A 19,147-nucleotide genomic window follows, 5' to 3' on the forward strand; every position below is an offset into this window, starting at 1 on the left:
AAAAACTCCCTTTTTCACGACAAAAACTTCCCTTTTTCATGACAGAGAGAAAAAGATTTAACATTTTTTTTAAAAGATTGGAGGGCTTCACGGTGGAAGAGGGGTTAGTGCCTCTGCCTCACAATACGAAGGTCCTACAGTCCTGGGTTCAATTCCAGGCTGAGGATCTTTCTGTGTGGAGTTTGCATGTTCTTCCCGTGAATGCGTGGGTTCCCTCCGGGTACTCCGGCTTCCTCCCACTTCCAAAGACATGCACCTGGGGATAGGTTGATTGGCAACACTAAATTGGCCCTAGTGTGTGAATGTGAGTGTGAATGTTGTCTGTCTATCTGTGTTGGCCCTGCGATGAGGTGGCGACTTGTCCAGGGTGTACCCCGCCTTCCGCCCGATTGTAGCTGAGATAGGCGCCAGCGACCCCCGCGACTCCGAAAGGGAATAAGCGGTAGAAAATGGATGGATGGACTAAAAAGATTGGTCAGGGACCACTGCTTTAAGACATGGCTAGCTATAGCGGCTAAAGTCCATCCGCTGTCTGCAGTGTTTTAGCTACTTCTAAATCACTAATCCTCGCCTCCATGGCGATAAATAAAGTAAGTTTCTTACAAGAATAATCTTTGCGGGACGAGGAATAGCTAAACATGCTTCATTACACACTCACCGGTGTCACAATGTAAACAAACGTCATTGGTGGATCTACACCTGACATCCACTGTAATGATACCAAGTACAGCAGGTGTATCTAGTCGATACTACTATGATTATGTCGATATATTTTAAAATGTATATTATGTTTATAAACTCAGGAAATATGTCCCTGGACACATGAGGACTTAGAATATGACCAATGTATGATCCTGTAACGACTTGGTATCGGATTGATACCCAAATTGTTGGTATCATCCAAAACTAAAGTAAAGTATCGAACAACAGAATAATTAGTGATTATTACATTTTAACAGAAGTGTAGATAGAACATGTTAAAAGAGAAAGTAAGCAGATATTAACAGTAAATGAACAAGTAGATTAATAATTAATTTACAACGACTTGTCCTTAATAATGTTGACAAAATAATAGGTAGATAAATGACACATACTGCATATGTCAGTAGACTAATTAGGAGCCTTTGTTTGTTTACTTACTACTAAAAGACAAGTTGTCTTGTATGCGCACTATTTTATTTAAGGACTTAACTGCAATAAGAAACACATGTTTATTGTACCCTAAAATATTTTGTCAAAATAAAGCCAATAATAGAATTTTTTTGTGGTCCCCTTTATTTAGAAAAGTACCGAAAAGTACTGAAAAGCATCGAAATAATTGTAGTACTGGTACCAGTACCAAAATATTGGTATCGTTACAACAGGGACATATTTCCTGAGTTTATAAACATAATATGAATTCGAAAATGAATGAAAGACGATGTGATGCCAAAAAATATCGACATAATAATATGTATGTACAATCAATATGTACTGGGTGTGAGTTTTCCTTGCCCTTATGTGGGCCTACCGAGGATGTCGTCGTGGTTTGTGCAGCCCTTTGAGACACTAGTGATTTAGTGCTATATAAGTAAACATTGATTGATTGATTAATGTATGTAATGATACCTGTACTTGGTATCATTACAGTGGATGTTAGGTGTACGGACCGGTACTTTTCAGGGGTGGTACAGTAGTGAAGTGAAGTGAATTATTTTTTATATAGCGCTTTTCTCTAGTGACTCAAAGCGCTTTACATAGTGAAATCCAATATCTAAGTTACATTTAAACCAATGTTGGTGGCACTGAGAGCAGGTGTGTAAAGTGTCTTGCCCAAGGACACAACGGCAGTGACTAGGATGGCAGAAGCTGGGATCGAACCCGGAACCCTCAAGTTGTTGGCACAGCCCCTCTACCAACCGAGCTATACTGCCCCATAACGAATGTGATTCATTAGTATCGCGGTGCTATACTAAAACCGGTATACCGTACAACCCTGATTATCATTATTAGTAGCATTTTCCGTCCAGTTTACCAAACTTTAAGTAATAAAAGCCAGAGCTGCATATTTAAATGACAGCATGCATGCGTCCTACTGGGAGAGAGACAATAGTCACACTTGGCTGATATATGCGGAATACAACAATAATATTAGTTAACAGCAGGGAGCTCTGCAGGGAGGTCACCCAAACTTCCATGTGTGTGTGACAGATGTTTTGGAAGGTGAAAGATGCTTTGCAACATCAAAGGAGCGACACTTTGATATAAATAAAGATTACACCGAAAAGGTAACTCCATCGACCCTTTGACAAATAGAACAAAGGAGAAAAAAAAATATCCTCCAGACTTTCCCTTTTTGACTCCCTGCCAACTCTTTTTTTTTTTTTTACGAGCAAGGAAGTCTCTCTCGGCTCTCCACAGTTCTCTCCTCCTCCCTCTCACCTCCTCATGCTGGGACCCCTCTCCTCCGCCCTCCCCCTTTCTGAGAAAGTGGGACTCCCTCCTTCCCCTCAATCTCTCGCTCTCGCTCTCCCGTGTGAGGATTTAACACAATGCAACGCTGGCGGCCTCAGTTGAGCCCGGGACTGTAGCAGAGAGTGCAGCCACAGCATGGATGTCAAACTGCTGCCGCTGATGCTTCTGTTGGCCGTGATCACACATGGACCCATCAGCACCGGTGAGTCACTCCATCTTAAATGGTTATGAAAGTCATGTTTTTTTTAAAATATTAGATTGTTTTACTTATTTCAAGTACTTCTTGAAATACTGCAGGTTGAATTCATTTGGATGCTGAAGTCTTAACATGTTTTTACATTCACTACCATACTCTTCTCTCTATTAAAAACATATATTCTTAAGAAATTGTTAACCAAAATGTTTATTATCTACAACGTATATGGTTTATTTTCCAATTTCAAAGCTCAATTTATCCCAATCTATTTTTTTAATTCAAATTTGAGGAACTTAGCAATTGTTTGTGCAAAAATTAATGCATTTAGGTGGGAATAAATCACAGTTGTACCCTGTTTTTTTCTTAGTAAAAAACAATTCAAAATAAATATAAATGATGAAGAAAATGGTTAAATGGACATTTATCCAATCCAATCCAGGCCACTTTATTTGTATAGCACATTTAAACAACATAAATGTTTCCAAAGTGCTGCACAACAACATTAAAAACAATATTCAAATATCCTTAGCTCCACCAATGACTGAATTAAAAAAATAAAACCAATACAAATATATTTAAAAAAAATGATTAAAAACGATTTTAAAGGATAAAACCAATTAAAACAATGAATATTAAATACATATATTTAACATCAGTTAAAAAAAAAATCTATTTTATTTACAAAAATCACACCTAATATTACCCAGTGCAACTAAACAACACAAAACAATAGAATACTAACACACAATAGTGAATTATGTGAATTATATTTATATAGCACTTTTTTCCTCAAGTGACTCAAAGCGCTTTACATAGTGAAACCTAATACCTAAGTTATAATTAAACCAGTGTGGGTGGCACTGGGAGCAGGTGGGTAGTAAAGTGTTTTGCCCAAGGACACAACGGCATTGACTAGGAAGGCGGAAGCGGGGATCGAACCTGCAACCCTCAAGTTGCTGACACGGCCGCTCTACCAAGCGAGCTATACCGCCCCAATAGAACAATTCCAAACCAATCCAAGCCACGCAACACTCAGAGCAATTGAAAAAACACCCAAACACAACACCAAGGAAACAATAATAATATCAACAACATCATCAACAATAATAATACCAACATAACAGTGATTAAAAACATTAAACAACAACAAACAAACAAATCACTGTTATTATTGCCTCATCATTTCCATCGCCATGACAACCATTAATTAAAAAAAAACAATAACGTGTCACATTGGCTTACACTTGCACTGCATTTCGCTTGACAACATATTGTATCCATTATTAACCACAAAAACAAAAAGGTTCATTTAATAGTTAAAACTATTTCATCAAATGCATCCCATTAATTCTAAGTTTTAGTTTTATTAAGAACTCTTGTTTGTGCCATCTTTGCACAGTGTATTTCTTCAATTGCACCTTATGTATTGGGAAACCCAATCATGCATGGAGCAAGTGTAACAATTAAAAGGCAATTAAAATCACATAAATTTTGCTGCTTTTTAAAAAATTCTGTAAAAGAATTGACAAAAATGACTGTTTTGGATGGGGGTCCGGGCCACAAACTGCCCCCCCTCATGTTCTTTACCAGGCGAGCAGCCAAGGTTGGCCTGCATGATGCTAAGCTTGTTGTTTCTGCCCTGCTAGGACCCCCTGATCGCATATTAAAGACATGTGTGCATTGGGCTCTTGTCTGTGCTTTCTTTTAATTAGTTTCTAATTAGGGATAAACAATGCGCTGGTGATAGCGGCGGATGCTCACTTGTGGCACCGGCGCTGCGTGCTGAATAATGATCCTGCGCTTTGCATGAGAATGGGCCCCCGGAAAAGGGTGCGCGTCATTAGGCTGATATTACTTGGGCCTCGGCCATTCGTGGTGGCACATTTGGTGCGGATTTATAAACATGTGTCAGGAACAATATGCGGAACCGCTGAAGAACACTTTGTCAACTGCATCGGGTACAACATGTTTATTTGTCTTATTATATTATTAAAAAAAACAGATATTATGGATGAATTATTGTCTCAACATTGTTTTTAATGGAAAAAAAAACAACCACATTTAACACATTTTGCTATAACATTTGATAAGCATCAACATTTTTGGGCCATCTGCAAGCTCTATTTTGGAATGTGAATATTATACTTTCATGTTTGATGTTATCAGCGTGCGTCTGCAGTGGTGCACGGGGCCTGGCCAGCCTCCATGCTGGTGGCACAGGGGCCATTTGTAATCATTTTAAGAATGTACTTAGGGCGATTTCCACTGAGACGGCAGATGCGGTGTGTGAGCCACAGAGGGCCCTTTTATGAAAGAGGGCAACGTTAGAAATTGAATGTTGAGGACCCTTTAGCGGGAGAATGGTCCGGCTGAATGCTGTCCGAGTGAAAGGCTAAAAATTCGTCTGTGTGTGCATGTGAAAGAGAGAAAGTGGTTCGAAAAAAAGGGGACTAATCTCTTTTTAATGAACACGTTGTGGAGAGCAATAGCAGGTAAACTCATATGTTCCCGTGCTTTGGAAAGACATGTTACAGTGGATTAAACACGCTTTTAGGGAGGGAAGAGAAAGACATAAGGGAGACAACAATTTATTATTGCATTTATCTAAATCAGGGTGCCCACACTTTTTCTGCAGGCGAGCTACTTTTCAATTGACCAACTCGAGGGGATCTACCTCATTTATATATGTCATTTATATTTATTTATTTATGAAAGAGACATTTTTGTAAACAAGTTAAATGTGTTTAATGATAATACAAGCATGTGTAACACATATAGATGTCTTTCTTTCACAAAGACAAGAATATAAGTTGGTGTATTACCTGATTCTGATGACTTGCATTGATTGGAATCAGACAGTAATGATGATAACGCCCACATTTTCAAATGGAGGAGAAAAAAAGTTGTCCTTTCTGTACAATACCACATGAAAGTGGTTGGTTTTTGGCATCTAATTCATCCAGCTTCCATACACTTTACAAGAAAAACATTGGCGGCAAATTCCGTAGCTTGCTTGATTGACATTCACGGCACCCGAGGGTCTTGTGAGATGACGCTGGCTGCTGCCAGTTCATTATTATGAAAAAATGACAGAGAGGAAGGCGAGAAACACTTTTTATTTCAACAGACTTTCGCGCCGTCCCTTCCGTTAAAACTCTAAAGGCCGATTGCACATTTCCTATCTTCACAATAAAAGCCCTGCTTCATGCTGCCTGCGCTAACAAAATAAGAGACTCGGAAAGCTGGCGTGCACAAGTGATGTGCACGCCAGCTTTCTGAGGGATCGCTTGTGCACGCCAGTTTTCCGAGACTCTGTATTTAGTTAGCGCAGGCAGCATGAAGCAGGGCTTTTATTGTGAAGATAGGAAATGTGCAGTCGGCCTTTAGAGTTTTGACGTAAGGTGCGGCGCGAGAGTCTGTTGAAATAAAAAGTGTTTCTAACCTTCCTCTCGGTCATATTTTCATAATAATGATCTTGCAGCAGCCAGCGTCATCTCACAAGACCCTCCGGTACCGTGAATGTCATTTAAGTGACGTCTTGGTGAAGATTGATGATCACTAATTTTTAGGTCTATTTTTTTAAAAGCCTGGCTGGAGATCGACTAACACACCCCCCGCGGTCGACTGGTAGCTCGCGATCGACGTAATGGGCACCCCTGATCTAAATGCTTTGAAATGTAATATCGTAAATTATCGGTATCGGTTTCCAAATTATGATTTTTTTAAATAACGCGGTACGGGCCTTTACGTGCCGGCCCAATCACAAATATACCTACGGCTTTTCACACACACAAATTAATGCAAGGCATACCTGGTCAACAGCCATACAGGTCACACTGAGGTTGGCCGTATAAACAACTTTAACACTGTTACAAATATGCACCAGGTAGTGAACCCACACCAAACAAGAATGACAATCACATTTCAGGAGAACATCCGCACCGTGACAAAACATAAACAAAACAGAACAAATACCCAGAACCCCTTGCAGCACTAACTCTTCGGGACGCTACAATATACACCCCCCGCTCCCACTTCAACCTCGCCATGCTCTCTCAGGGAGAGCATGTCCCAAATTCCAAGCTGCTGTTTTGAGGCATGTTAAAAAAATTAGGCACTTTGTGACTTCAATAATAAATATGGCAGTGCCATGTTGGCATTTTTTTCCATAACTTGAGTTGATTTATTTTGGAAAACCTTGTTAGGTTGTTTAATGCATCAGCGGGGCATCACAACAAAATTAGGCATAATAATTTGTTAATTCCCTGACTGTATATATCGGTATCGGTTGATATCTGAATCGGTAATTAAGAGTTGGACAATATCGGAATATCGGATATTGGCAAAAAAGCTATTAATGGACATCTCTATCTTCAATTGCACCGTCTTGTAATATGTCATTTGGTATTTAATTGGTTGGTTGTCACACTCTTTGCTTTTTAGTGCGAATAACTCGTCATCAAAACAAACTGTCAAAGTCATTTTAGATGGGGGCCATATTGAGAAAAAATCTACTCTCAATTGGGCCGGACTAGTAAAATTGCGGCACGATAACTTAAAAATAAAGATAACTTCAGATAGTTTTTTCTTGTGTGTTTAAAAATAGAACAAGCACATTTTGAAAATGTATAAATCATAATGTTGTTGGCGGTTTTTTACACTTGCATTTTGTGGTTAATCTTAATCTATCTTTATTTGTCGTTAAGTATATTTTCTGCATAGAATATGTGATAATTTAGTCAACTCGTTGTTGTTAATTTTCAATACATCAAGATTAGAGATTTCCGATAATGGCTTTTTTTGCCGATATCCGATATTGTCCAACTATTATTTACTGATTCCGATATCAACCGAAACCGATATATACAGTTGTGGAGTTAACACATTATCATGCCTAATTTTGTTGTGATGCATTAAACAATGTAACAAGGTTTTCCAAAATAAATCAACTCAAGTTATGGAAAAAAATATCAACATGTCACTGCCATATTTATATTAAAGTCACAAAGTGCATTACTTTTCTTTAACATGCCTCAAAACAGCATCTTGGAATTTGGGACATGCTCTCTCCAAGAGAGCATGAGGAGGTTGAGGTGGGCGGGGTTGGGGGGCAGGGTTGAGGGGGGGGAGGGGGGTAGCAGGGAGCGGGTGTATATTGTAGCATCCAGGAAGAGTTAGTGCTGCAAGGCATGGGGTTATTTGTTCTGTTGTGTTTATGTTGTGTTACGGTGCGGATGTGCTCCCAAAATGTGTTTGTCATTCTTGTTTGGTGTGGGTTCACAGTGTGGCGCATATTTGTAACAGTGTTAAAGCTGTTTACACGGCCACCCTCAGTGTGACCTGTATGGCTGTTGACCAAGTATGCCTTGCGTTCACTTGTGTGTGTGAAAAGCCGTAGATATTATGTGACTGGGCCGGCACGCAAAGGCAGTGCCCTAAAGATTAACTGGCGCTCTGTGCTTCTCTCTGCGTCCGTGTACACAGCTACGTTTTAAAAAGTCATAAATTTTACTTTTTGAAACCGATACCGATAATTTCTGATTTTACATTTTAAAGCATTTATCGGCCGGTATTATCGGACATCTCTAATCAAGATAAAAAAAATTATAGGATGTTATTTATGTAGTTTGCTCATTTTCCTCGACTAGTGCACTAATATCATGTGGTTTATTTTATTTTTTTACATATATAGCATCATCTACAGATACAAAAAAAATTATATTGCGGGGGTTGGGCATACCGGGACTTTTTAGAGGCGGTATAGTACCGAATATGATTCATTAGTATCGCGGTACTATACTAATATACAAACACTCACACACACACACACACACACATTATATATATATATATATATATATATATATACACATAAATATACATGCAGGGGAGAACGGGTTTGTTGTCTCTCAAATTGTGGTATGGAAATATATATATATATATATACATATATATATATATATATATATATATATATATATATATAGGGACGGCGTGGCGCAGTGGGAGAGTGGCTGTGCGCAACCCGAGGTCCCTGGTTCAAATCCCACCTAGTACCAACCTCGTCACGTCCGTTGTGTCCTGAGCAAGACACTTCACCCTTGCTCCTGATGGGTGCTGGTTGCGCCTTGCATGGCAGCTCCCTCCATCAGTGTGTGAATGTGTGTGTGAATGGGTAAATGTGGAAGTAGTGTCAAAGCACTTTAAATACCTTGAAGGTAGAAAAGCGCTATACAAGTACAACCCATATATATATATATATATATATATATATATATATATATATATATATATATATATATATGTATATGAAAATTCTGTACATTTCCATACCACTATTTGAGAGACAACGAACCCGTTTTCCCTTGCATGTTTTTTTATGCAAGCATTACATGACATGTACATCATTGTTTTATTTTAAATATAGGTATTAAACGATGTAGTGCAGTCAATAAAAAAATTATTCTTGTTTTTTTTTTTTTAAGTTTTTGTTAAGATGAACTATTTTTCCCCAAGCATTCTTTCCAGCATAATCATCTAAATTGTTTTGATATTGTTCATTAATAATATTTGTTGTTGTTATTTTGCGGTGTGTTCACAGCAAAGCCTATCAGTCTGGTGGAGCGGTGCTGGTGTCGTTCCACCCTCAACACGGTTCCTCAGCGCTCCATCAAAGAGCTCAAGTTCCTGCACACGCCCAACTGCCCCTTCCAAGTCATGTGAGTACAGGACTTAAAGATTAGGACCCTAAAGTAAATGAAAGCTCAGTTTGTCTGATGTGAGTTATTCAGGCAGACAACTGACATCCCCAGATATTGCTAAGCGTAGTTAAACGATGTACAGGTTGTCAGCTCTATTCTCAAGTGATGTGTAGTGTTTGCCTTTCTTCCTTGCAAAGAGCCAAGCTTGAGGCAGCTCGGCAACAACAAACACAACACTGTTTTTATTCTTTGCCTTGATTTGATTTTCACGTGTGAACATAAAATAGTTGGCCAGTTTCTTGCAACATGATGTAAAAGTTATCTATCCTGCAGGACAAGCTGGAATATATCAATTTCAATACATTGCACACAGCAGGAACTCCCAGGTTGCCTTTTTTTTTTTAGTATGTGAAGTTTGATCACATTTTTGTTTTTATGGACTTTTTATGCATGAAAATGCTTTGGTTTGGACCAATGGAAAACAGTACCTAATTCAAGTACCAAATTCCGGGCCCACTCTTTAAGGGTCACCCCATCCACCCTAAACCCAACTTCGCCACCCCATACACATACTTGGTGTGTTTACCTGCACTAAAATACAAATACTACGTTTAATATATTATTTATATAATATATTATATATATTGTATTATTTATTATTATTATTGTCTATTGTGAGCAAACTGTGGTGCTGAATTTCCCCCAGGGATCAATAAAGTACTTTCTATTCTATTCTATTCTAAATCCATCCATTTTCTACCGCTTATTCCCTTTCGGGGTTGCGGGGGGCGCTGGCGCCTATCTCAGCTACAATCGGGCGGAAGGCGGGGTACACCCTGGACAAGTCGCACCTCATCGCAGGGCCAACACAGATAGACGGACAACATTCACACTCACATTCACACACTAGGGCCAATTTTAGTGTTGCCAATCCACCTATCCCCAGGTGCCTATTCTAAATATTGCATTGATTTGGTTGAAACCAGCTTTTGAAAACATGTGAGAAACGCAATTGGTTTTCTTACTTTTTGAAGAAAAAATATTTTTACAAAAAAGTGCCAACAATTTCAATACAAAGTGACCGGAATATGAATTTAAAGAATCATTATTCACTTAAATATGATCGTAACTCAAGTTTTCCTTTACTTCAGAGTGTAAAGTAGAGATTAGCTGATTCACGTAGGATTATTCCATCCATCCATTTTCTACCGCTTGTCCCTTTTGGGGTCGCGGGGGTGCTGGAGCCTATCTCAGCTGTATTCGAGCGGAAGGCGTTGTACACCCTGGACAAGTCGCCACCTCATTGCAGACGTAGGATTATTATACCAGAATAACGTGAATCACAGCAGCATATCATTATTATTAGGATTATATTATTTTTCTAAGTCTCACCCCTGTCTTTGAAAACTTGTGACACATCTGCTTCTAACTCTAATAAAGGCTCCTTGAACGCACCACAGTTATGCTCAATGAGTTGTAAAAGTGAAACTTGTACATACCGTTCTCCTATGCTGCCACAAATAGATGTATTATATATTTATATTTCTTCTATCACTTCACACTTGTTCCAAAAATGTTGGTGCTGTGTGTGAATGCTTAAAGGTGAACTTTGACGATGTTATGACGTCTGTGTTTGGTGAAATGTTGAAAGTTAGGTTTGCCACTATCCAGGTGGAACCATTTCGTATTTTGTTAAGCAGGTGTAGGTAGTAGTGTTAGACATTCTACATTTGATTCAAGCAACCTTGTTATTGGGTATGTATACCTTGTATTGGTATTATTTGGTACCAGTTCCAAATATATATTATATATATATATATATATATATTTATATATATATATATATATATATATATATATAAGACAGACAGACATATAGCAAAATGAGCAATAAATAGACATTTCAAAATACTGTGTGCGTGCACGCACACACACACACACACACACACTTACACACACACAGAAACACACACACACACTGCTGAGTATCACTACTTTCTTTTTCTCCACTTCTTGCAGTAGAACCTCCATTTCTGAACTCGACCAGTTTTTCTTCCACTTCAGGACTACCTCAGCTGTCCCCCCTTTCTTAAACTTAATTTCGATATCATTTATTTCCCCCGCGGGATAAATAATATGAATTTTTCTCATGTAATCTGTTTATGTTTTTCTCCGTGTGTTTGATGTTCGGCTTTTCCGCCGGAATTGTGCCTTATATGGGGAATTAAGGGCATTTACCTATGCAAATTACGGAATTAGGGGTGTTTACATAGGCATATTGGAGAAATAAGGGCGTGTTTATATGCATATTGTGATAGACATGCACGCGCTAACCATTTGGCATTCAGCAAAGCAGGGGGGAACAATTTGGTCCTTTAAAAACACGTCATGAATTTGAATGGACTCCTCTTCGGAAATCACTTCGGAAGAAAGATAAGAGGAAAAGTAGCAGAAAATAATGGAGAAGCACTGCCATAAGATGGTATCGCGTTCCACTTCTTTCTACTAGTTCTTTCGTGAGATTTTGAGCCAAAACCTCCTTCCATCAGTGAGAGCTTTGAATGGTTGACCAAATACTTATTTTCCATTATAATTTACAAATAATTCTTTAAAATTCCTACAATGTGAATTTCTGGATTTTTTTTCACATTCTGTCTCTCACAGTTGAAGTGTACATATGATGAAAATTACAGACCTCTGTCATCATTTTAAGTGGGAGAACTTGCACAATCGGTGGCTGACTAAATACTTTTTTGCCCACTGTACTAATAATGTAGGTATGAAAGTTCAATAATATAGTAAGTAGGCATGTATATTGTTGGATTTTATCCATACCAATACCAATATCGATATGTCTTACGCAGATGAAAGAAGGCTGTTTAGTAACACTCTTAATGTGTGACTCAAACGAGAGAGTTGGGTCGAAGATAATACCCAGATTCTTTACCAAGTTGCCTGGTGTGATTGTTTGGTTGTCAAATGTTAAGGTGCTATTAACAAGTAGGTGTCGGTGTCTAGCAGGATCGATGATCAGCATTTCCGTTTTCTTAGTGTTGAGTTGCAAAAAGGTAGTGCAGTGGTTCTCAAATGGGGGTACGCGTACCCCTGGGGGTACTTGAAGGTATGCCAAGGGGTAAAGGAGAATTTTTAAAAATATTTTAGAATAGCTACAATTCAAAAATCTTTTATAAATATATTTATTGAATAACACTTCAACAAAATATGAATGTAAGTTCATAAACTGTGAAAAGAAATGCAACAATGCAGTTTTCAGTGTTGACAGCTAGATTTTTTGTGGACATGTTCCATAAATATTGATGTTAAAGATTTATTTTTTTGTGAAGTGTCAGGACTATGACTTGGATTTGTTTTGCTTCTTCGATGCAGAGGGAATTTGGGACAAGCCAGCCGTGAATTCAGGTACATGATTGATTTATTTATATACTATAATACAAAAAGGGAAAACAAAGGGTCGCGCTCAGTGGCGGATAATAACCTAGACTAAACTCCAAACAAAATAGCACAACGGTGTGACTATATACAAATAAACAAAATATACTATCAAAAATACAAAACAAACCAAAAACTTGCACAGAGGCATAAATACAAACAAGATCTTACATGGCGTGGTCAAAACAATCATCAGCGTGGCAAGGCAAGGTAAGTGCGTGGTCATAGTAAATAGCATGTAGCACAAGCTTGTAGCAAGTAGTACAGCATAAGCAAGTTGTATGCACAAGCATAAGCAAAGTTCCAGGTCGAGGAACAGAAAATAAATTACTTAAATAGTGACTATAATGACGAAAAAACAGGTGTGGGGCTGAGGGCAGGGGCGTGACTTGGAGACCAGGTGGAAACTAATGAGTAACTATGGAAACCAGCAAAACCAGGAAGTGCAAAAACGGGATACAAAAATCCAAAAACAAAACGTAACATGATTAAACATAAACCCAGATTAACAGGCATGACATGAAGAAATGTTTAGAATTAAGTTCATGAATCCAGATGGATCTCTATTACAATCCCCAAAGAGGGCACTTTAAGTTGATGATTACCGTATTTTTCGGACTATAAGTCACAGTTTTTTTCATAGTTTTTACCAGGGGTGCGACTTATACTCAGGTGCGACTAATGTGTGAAATTATTAACACATTACCGTAAAATATCAAATATTATTATTTAGCTCATTCACGTACGAGACTAGACGTATAATATTTCATGGGATTTATCGATTAGAGTGATAGATTGTTTGGTAAACATAAAGCATGTTCTATATGTTATAGTTATTTGAATGACTCTTACCATAATATGTTACGTTAACATACCAGGCACCTTCTCAGTTGGTTATTTATGTGTCATATAACATACACTTATTCAGCCTGTTGTTCACTATTCTTTATTTATCTTAAATTGCCTTTCAAATGTTTATTCTTGCTGTTGGGTTTTATCAAATAAATTGCCCCAAAAAATGCGACATATACTCCAGTGCGACTTATATATGTTTTTTTCCTTCTTTATTGTGCATTTTCGGCAGGTGCGACTTATACTCCAGAGCGACTTATATTCCGAAAAAAAAACGGTAATTCTACCGTTTACTTATATAGCCCTAAATCACTAGTGTCTCAAAGGGCTGCACAAACCACTACGACATCCTCCGTAGGCCCACATAAGGGCAAGGAAAACTCACACCCAGTGGGACGTCGGTGACAATGATGACTATGAGAACCTTGGAGGGGAGGAAAGCAATGGATGTCGAGCGGGTCTAACATGATACTGTGAAAGTTCAATCCATAATGGTTCCAACACAGTCGCAAGAGTCCAGTCCAAAGCGGATCCAACACAGCAGCGAGAGTCCCGTTCACAGCGGAGCCAGCAGGAAAACATCCCAAGCGGAGGCGGATCAGCAGCGCAGAGATGTTCCCAGCCGATACACAGGCGAGCAGTACATGGCCACCGGATCGGACCGGACCCCCTCCACAAGGGAGAGTGGGACATAGGAGAAAAAGAAAAGAAACGGCAGATCAACTGGTCTAAAAAGGGAGTCTATTTAAAGGCTAGAGTATACAAATGAGTTTTAAGGTGAGACTTAAATGCTTCTACTGAGGTGGCATCTCGAACTTTTACCGGGAGGGCATTCCAGAGTACTGGAGCCCGAAATGAAAACGCTCTATAGCCCGCAGACTTTTTTTGGGCTCTAGGAATCACTAATAAGCCGGAGTCCTTTGAACGCAGATTTCTTGCCGGGACATATGGTACAATACAATCGGCAAGATAGGCTGGAGCTAGACCGTGTAGTATTTTATACGTAATTAGCAAAACCTTAAAGTCACATCTTAAGTGCACAGGAAGCCAGTGCAGGTGAGCCAGTACAGGCGTAATGTGATCAAACTTTCTTGTTCTTGTCAAAAGTCTAGCAGCCGCATTTTGTACCAACTGTAATCTTTTAATGCTAGACATGGGGAGACCCGAAAATAATACGTTACAGTAATCGAGACGAGACGTAACAAACGCATGGATAATGATCTCAGCGTCTTTAGTGGACAGAATGGAGCGAATTTTTGCGATATTACGGAGATGAAAGAAGGCCGTTTTAGTAACGCTTTTAATGTGTGCCTCAAAGGAGAGAGTTGGGTCAAAGATAACACCCAGATTCTACAGCCCTACACTAAAGAGTAAAGATGAAAACTCTTCGAAGTTGTCTCCTTTGCTTTCATTTTAGTTACTTTACCCCATAACATCTGCATGAAGTGAAATTATGATTGCTAATGTAAAAAAAAAAAAAAAGAAGTAAACTTTCAGAGTGTTGCCTTGGAGCACTTTTGTGTCCCCACCAATCTCAAAATCAAACCTACTCCCTTGGGTACATCACTGAAAAAAAAGTTGAGAACCACTGAGTTAGCGGAGAGCCATTGTTTAGTTTGACACCCCTGATGTGGAGTGGTGGTGCTAATCATGAATATCAGCGTGGGCCTGGAGTGAGGTGCGTGATGGTAATGTCCTGCTAAAACAAGAGGCTCCAGTTGAAAGAAAGAGAGGAAAGAAAGTGATGACGGCCACAGCTCGAGGGTGCTATTTATGTTTTGCCGAGGAAGCAATAATTAAGGGTCAAAGTGATTACCTTTGTGTTTGCTGACCCCCCCCCCCCCCCGTGTCCCTTATCCACTGTTGTTGTTGTTGTGGGGGGTTTTTTATTCGCCGCCAATGTCATTGGTCTGGAACACATTAACTCCAAGCCTCATTCATTTGTTTGCTATAGAAAATGGCAGAAGCCTCACAGCCAAAAGGCGACACGGCTGCCAAATGAGGAGGGGGGGGGAGTGACTCGTGAGCGTTGGAAGCGAGAATGAATAGCGAAAGGTCGCAGAGGACATGGAGAGCTCTGACCAGGCATGGAAAAACTGCGCTGCCAGAGGAGTCAAGAAGTCATTTAGGCGAGGCGGGATGTATTCCGTGCTGCTCTGATACATCTCCATTGAGGCACATGAAAGGCGGCTAGTAACACTAGACTCTTCTAGAGTCTTCTACCGCCCCCCCGCCCTTGCCAAGCCATCCCAGCATGCTGTTGGTATTACCTTGCTGTGAAGTAATTACTACCTGCTGCTTGTGGAACTTCAGCCGAGTCACTTCGAGGTGAAGCTGCGAGTCGACGAGGAGACAAGATAAACAGGATGAAGAAGGACACCTCCAAAACAGCACCAAGCTCCCCAGTGGATGGGCCGACCACCCCTAATAAAGAGAAGAAAGCGGAAAAAGTAAGCACAAGATCCAGTTCCGGGTGCTGTTGACATTTTCGCTTGAGGGATCAGGATTGGAGGCTGAAGCCCGCGATGTTGCGCTTTAAAAGTGGAGACGCCATTTGCTCACACACACTGCAATAAGTCAGTGTTCAAAAACAAGAAAAAACAAATTTAGGGGTATTTACTGAACTAAGCAAAATTATCTGCCAATAGAACAAGAAAATTCAGCTTGTCAAGACTTTCCAAAAACAAGTCAAATTAGCTAACCTCAATGAACCCAAAAATACCTTAAAATAAGTATATTCTCACTAATGACAAGTGTACTTCTTTTGGTAAAAAGAAAAAAACGAAACCTTTTTGCTCAAAATGTTGAAAAATATTTTTAAATTAAGTGAATGCTAATGCCATTATCTTGACATAATGATATGCGCTCGGCAGAAGTAAGAAATGTATCAGGCTTGCCCCTAACAGTTTGTTTGTGTTCTATTTTTTTCCTCTGTGTGTGTAGTATTTCCTGTCAGCGCTCTTATTTTGTTGATTTCCTGTCTTTCTCCTTTGAGCGCTGTTTCCCCTCAGCTGCGGCTGATTGACACCTGGCCACACCTGGTGTCAATCAGCCCGCTCCTATTTGTACCTGCTTTTGTCCCCCGATCAGTGCTGGATTATTATATTGTCGCTCCTGTCGTGTCGTGTCAATATCAGTTCTACTTGTCGTTCCTACTGGGCTTGTCATTGCAGCGTAGCGGTAAGCTATATTCGTTAGATGTTTGTAGCTTGATGTTTGTTTTCAAACTACAAGTTTGACTTCTGTTTTCCTGCTCGCTACCCGCTAGATTCCACACTAGGCCCTTTTGTTTTTGCTAGTTTCCATGCAAAGCTCCTTTTGTTTTCTAGCTCCCATGCTAGCTCTTTTAGTTTGTTATCCGCCTCGTTACTCGCTTTTTGTTAGTACCCTTTTTGTTTGTTCTTGTCCTAGTATTTTAATTAAATCATGTTTCCCTACTCAATGCCTGCCTCCTTCTCTGCATCTTGGGGTTCGTCACAAACTAACCTTGGCAAAATTATTACTTTAAAAAAGTAGTTTTATACTTGTGAGTGTTGATGAAACAGCTTTGCAACAGTTGATATTCTAGTTTCAAGCATGTTTTACTCAACATAGTTCATCAAATCTCAGCTATAAGCTGTAATATCTTACTGAAATCATTGGGGACCAAAACCCTTAAAACGAGTAAAACACTAACAAAAAATCAGCTTAGTGAGAAGAATTATCTTATCACACAGAAAATAAGCAAAAATCACCCTTATTTGAGATATTTAATCTTACTTAGATTTAATTTTTTGCCGTGCAGGAGGTGGCAGTTGAGGTGGCCGCAGTGACGGAGGGGGCGCCTACACGGGATGTGGGGGGTGTTTCATTTGTGCAGCGGTGTGATGGAGATATGGAAGGAGGAAAGGTTGTTAAGTCTCACGCGTGACCTTTTGCCACGGAGGTGTGAGACCCACATGTTGAGAGGCAGCTACAAATCCTCTCTTAAATATTTGGCCCAGGGTTGCATCACTCACAGGAACACACACACACACTTCGACCTCGACAATGTTAATCATAAAGCGGCTCGACCGCGATAATATCCCAGGAGACGAGCTGCAAAAATGATCCATTCACACCTTGTAACATGTTGAGGGTTTATAAATATTCTACTTTAACAAGTCGTGTTCATTGAAAATAACATGGGCAGCACGGTGGAAGGGGGGTTAGTGCGTCTGCCTCACAATACGAAGGTCCTGTGTTCGCTCCTGCGCTCGGGATCTTTCTGTGTGGAGTTTGCATGTCCTCTCCGTGACTGTGTGGGTTCCCTCCGGGTACTCCGGCTTCTTCCCACCTCCAAAAACATGCACCTGGGGATAGGTTGATTGGCAACACTAAATGGTCCCTAGTGTGGGAATGTTGTCTGTCTATCTGTGTTGGACCTGTGATGAGGCGACGACTTGTCCAGGGTGTACACCGCCTTCCGCCCGATTGTAGCTGAGATAGGCTCCAGCGACCCCTCCCGACCCCAAGAGGGACAAGTGGTAGGAAATGGATGGATGGATGAAAATAACATTTAGATTATTTATTTGTGGCAAGAACATGCATTCACAAAACAACATTAACTCCAAACCTCATTCATTTGTTTGCTATAGAAAATGGCATAGCTCAGTTGGTAGAGTGGCCGTGCCAGCAACTTGAGGGTTGCAGGTTCGATTCCCGCTTCTGCCATCCTAGTCACTGCCGTTGTGTCCTTGGGCAAGACCCTTTACCCACCTGCTCCCAATGCCACCCACACTGGTTTAAAATGTAACTTAGATATTGGGTTTCACTATGTAAAGTGCTTTGAGTCACTAGAGAAAAGCGCTATATAAATATAATTCACAATTCACAAATGACCTCAACACTACAAACTGTTTGCCACTTGCCAGTTTTTTTTTTAGTTTTTTTAATTTCTCTATTTTTAAGAGCTATTGACTTATTTTTAAGTCATTAACTATAATCCTCATTTTAGCAAGACTGATTATATATTGTCCATTCTAGTTTAGAAATGATAAAATTGAGAAAATAACTATTCAAATAAGACATTTGGGTTTTCCCGACATAGAAAATTATGTTTAAAATTCTGCTTAATTTAAAGAATTGCAAATTGAATAATGCTTGTTTTCAGAATAAAATACGTATTTGTATCTTAAAAGTCCTGCTAATTTCTAGATATAAAAATTTTAACTGATAATGTCTTATCAAGTAAAATTAACGAGCTGCATGCACTGATAATTTCCCCAGTTGTTGTTTTTTTTTAATCCTAAAATCTTCTATTTTTATTTTATGTCAGCTCTTTTTGCAGTGTATAATATTATTTAAAGTAGACCGATTGTATCCATCCATCCATCCATCCATCCATCCATCATCTTCCGCTTATCCAAGGTCGGGTCGCGGGGGCAGCAGCCTAAGCAGGGAAGCCCAGACTTCCCTCTCCCCAGCCACTTCGTCTAGCTCTTCCCGGGGGATCCCGAGGCGTTCCCAGGCCAGC

The 19,147-nt window shown here is 39.6% G+C and overlaps 1 protein-coding gene across 1 annotated transcript in view; it reads left to right on the forward strand.

Annotated features, from left to right (window-relative positions):
* The first annotated feature begins 2,487 nt into the window (after positions 1-2,487).
* The window catches only part of cxcl12b (chemokine (C-X-C motif) ligand 12b (stromal cell-derived factor 1)), a 41,814-nt gene continuing 25,154 nt past the window's right edge, over positions 2,488-19,147 (forward strand). The window contains exons 1-2 of the mRNA XM_061880504.1: positions 2,488-2,656; positions 9,252-9,369. Of these exons, the coding sequence (XP_061736488.1) occupies positions 2,590-2,656; positions 9,252-9,369 (185 nt within the window). The 5' untranslated portion in view covers positions 2,488-2,589. The remainder of the gene's footprint in view (positions 2,657-9,251; positions 9,370-19,147) is intronic.

The sequence above is a fragment of the Nerophis ophidion genome, linkage group LG20 (assembly GCF_033978795.1).
Source record: "Nerophis ophidion isolate RoL-2023_Sa linkage group LG20, RoL_Noph_v1.0, whole genome shotgun sequence".
Classification (NCBI taxonomy): domain Eukaryota; kingdom Metazoa; phylum Chordata; class Actinopteri; order Syngnathiformes; family Syngnathidae; genus Nerophis; species Nerophis ophidion.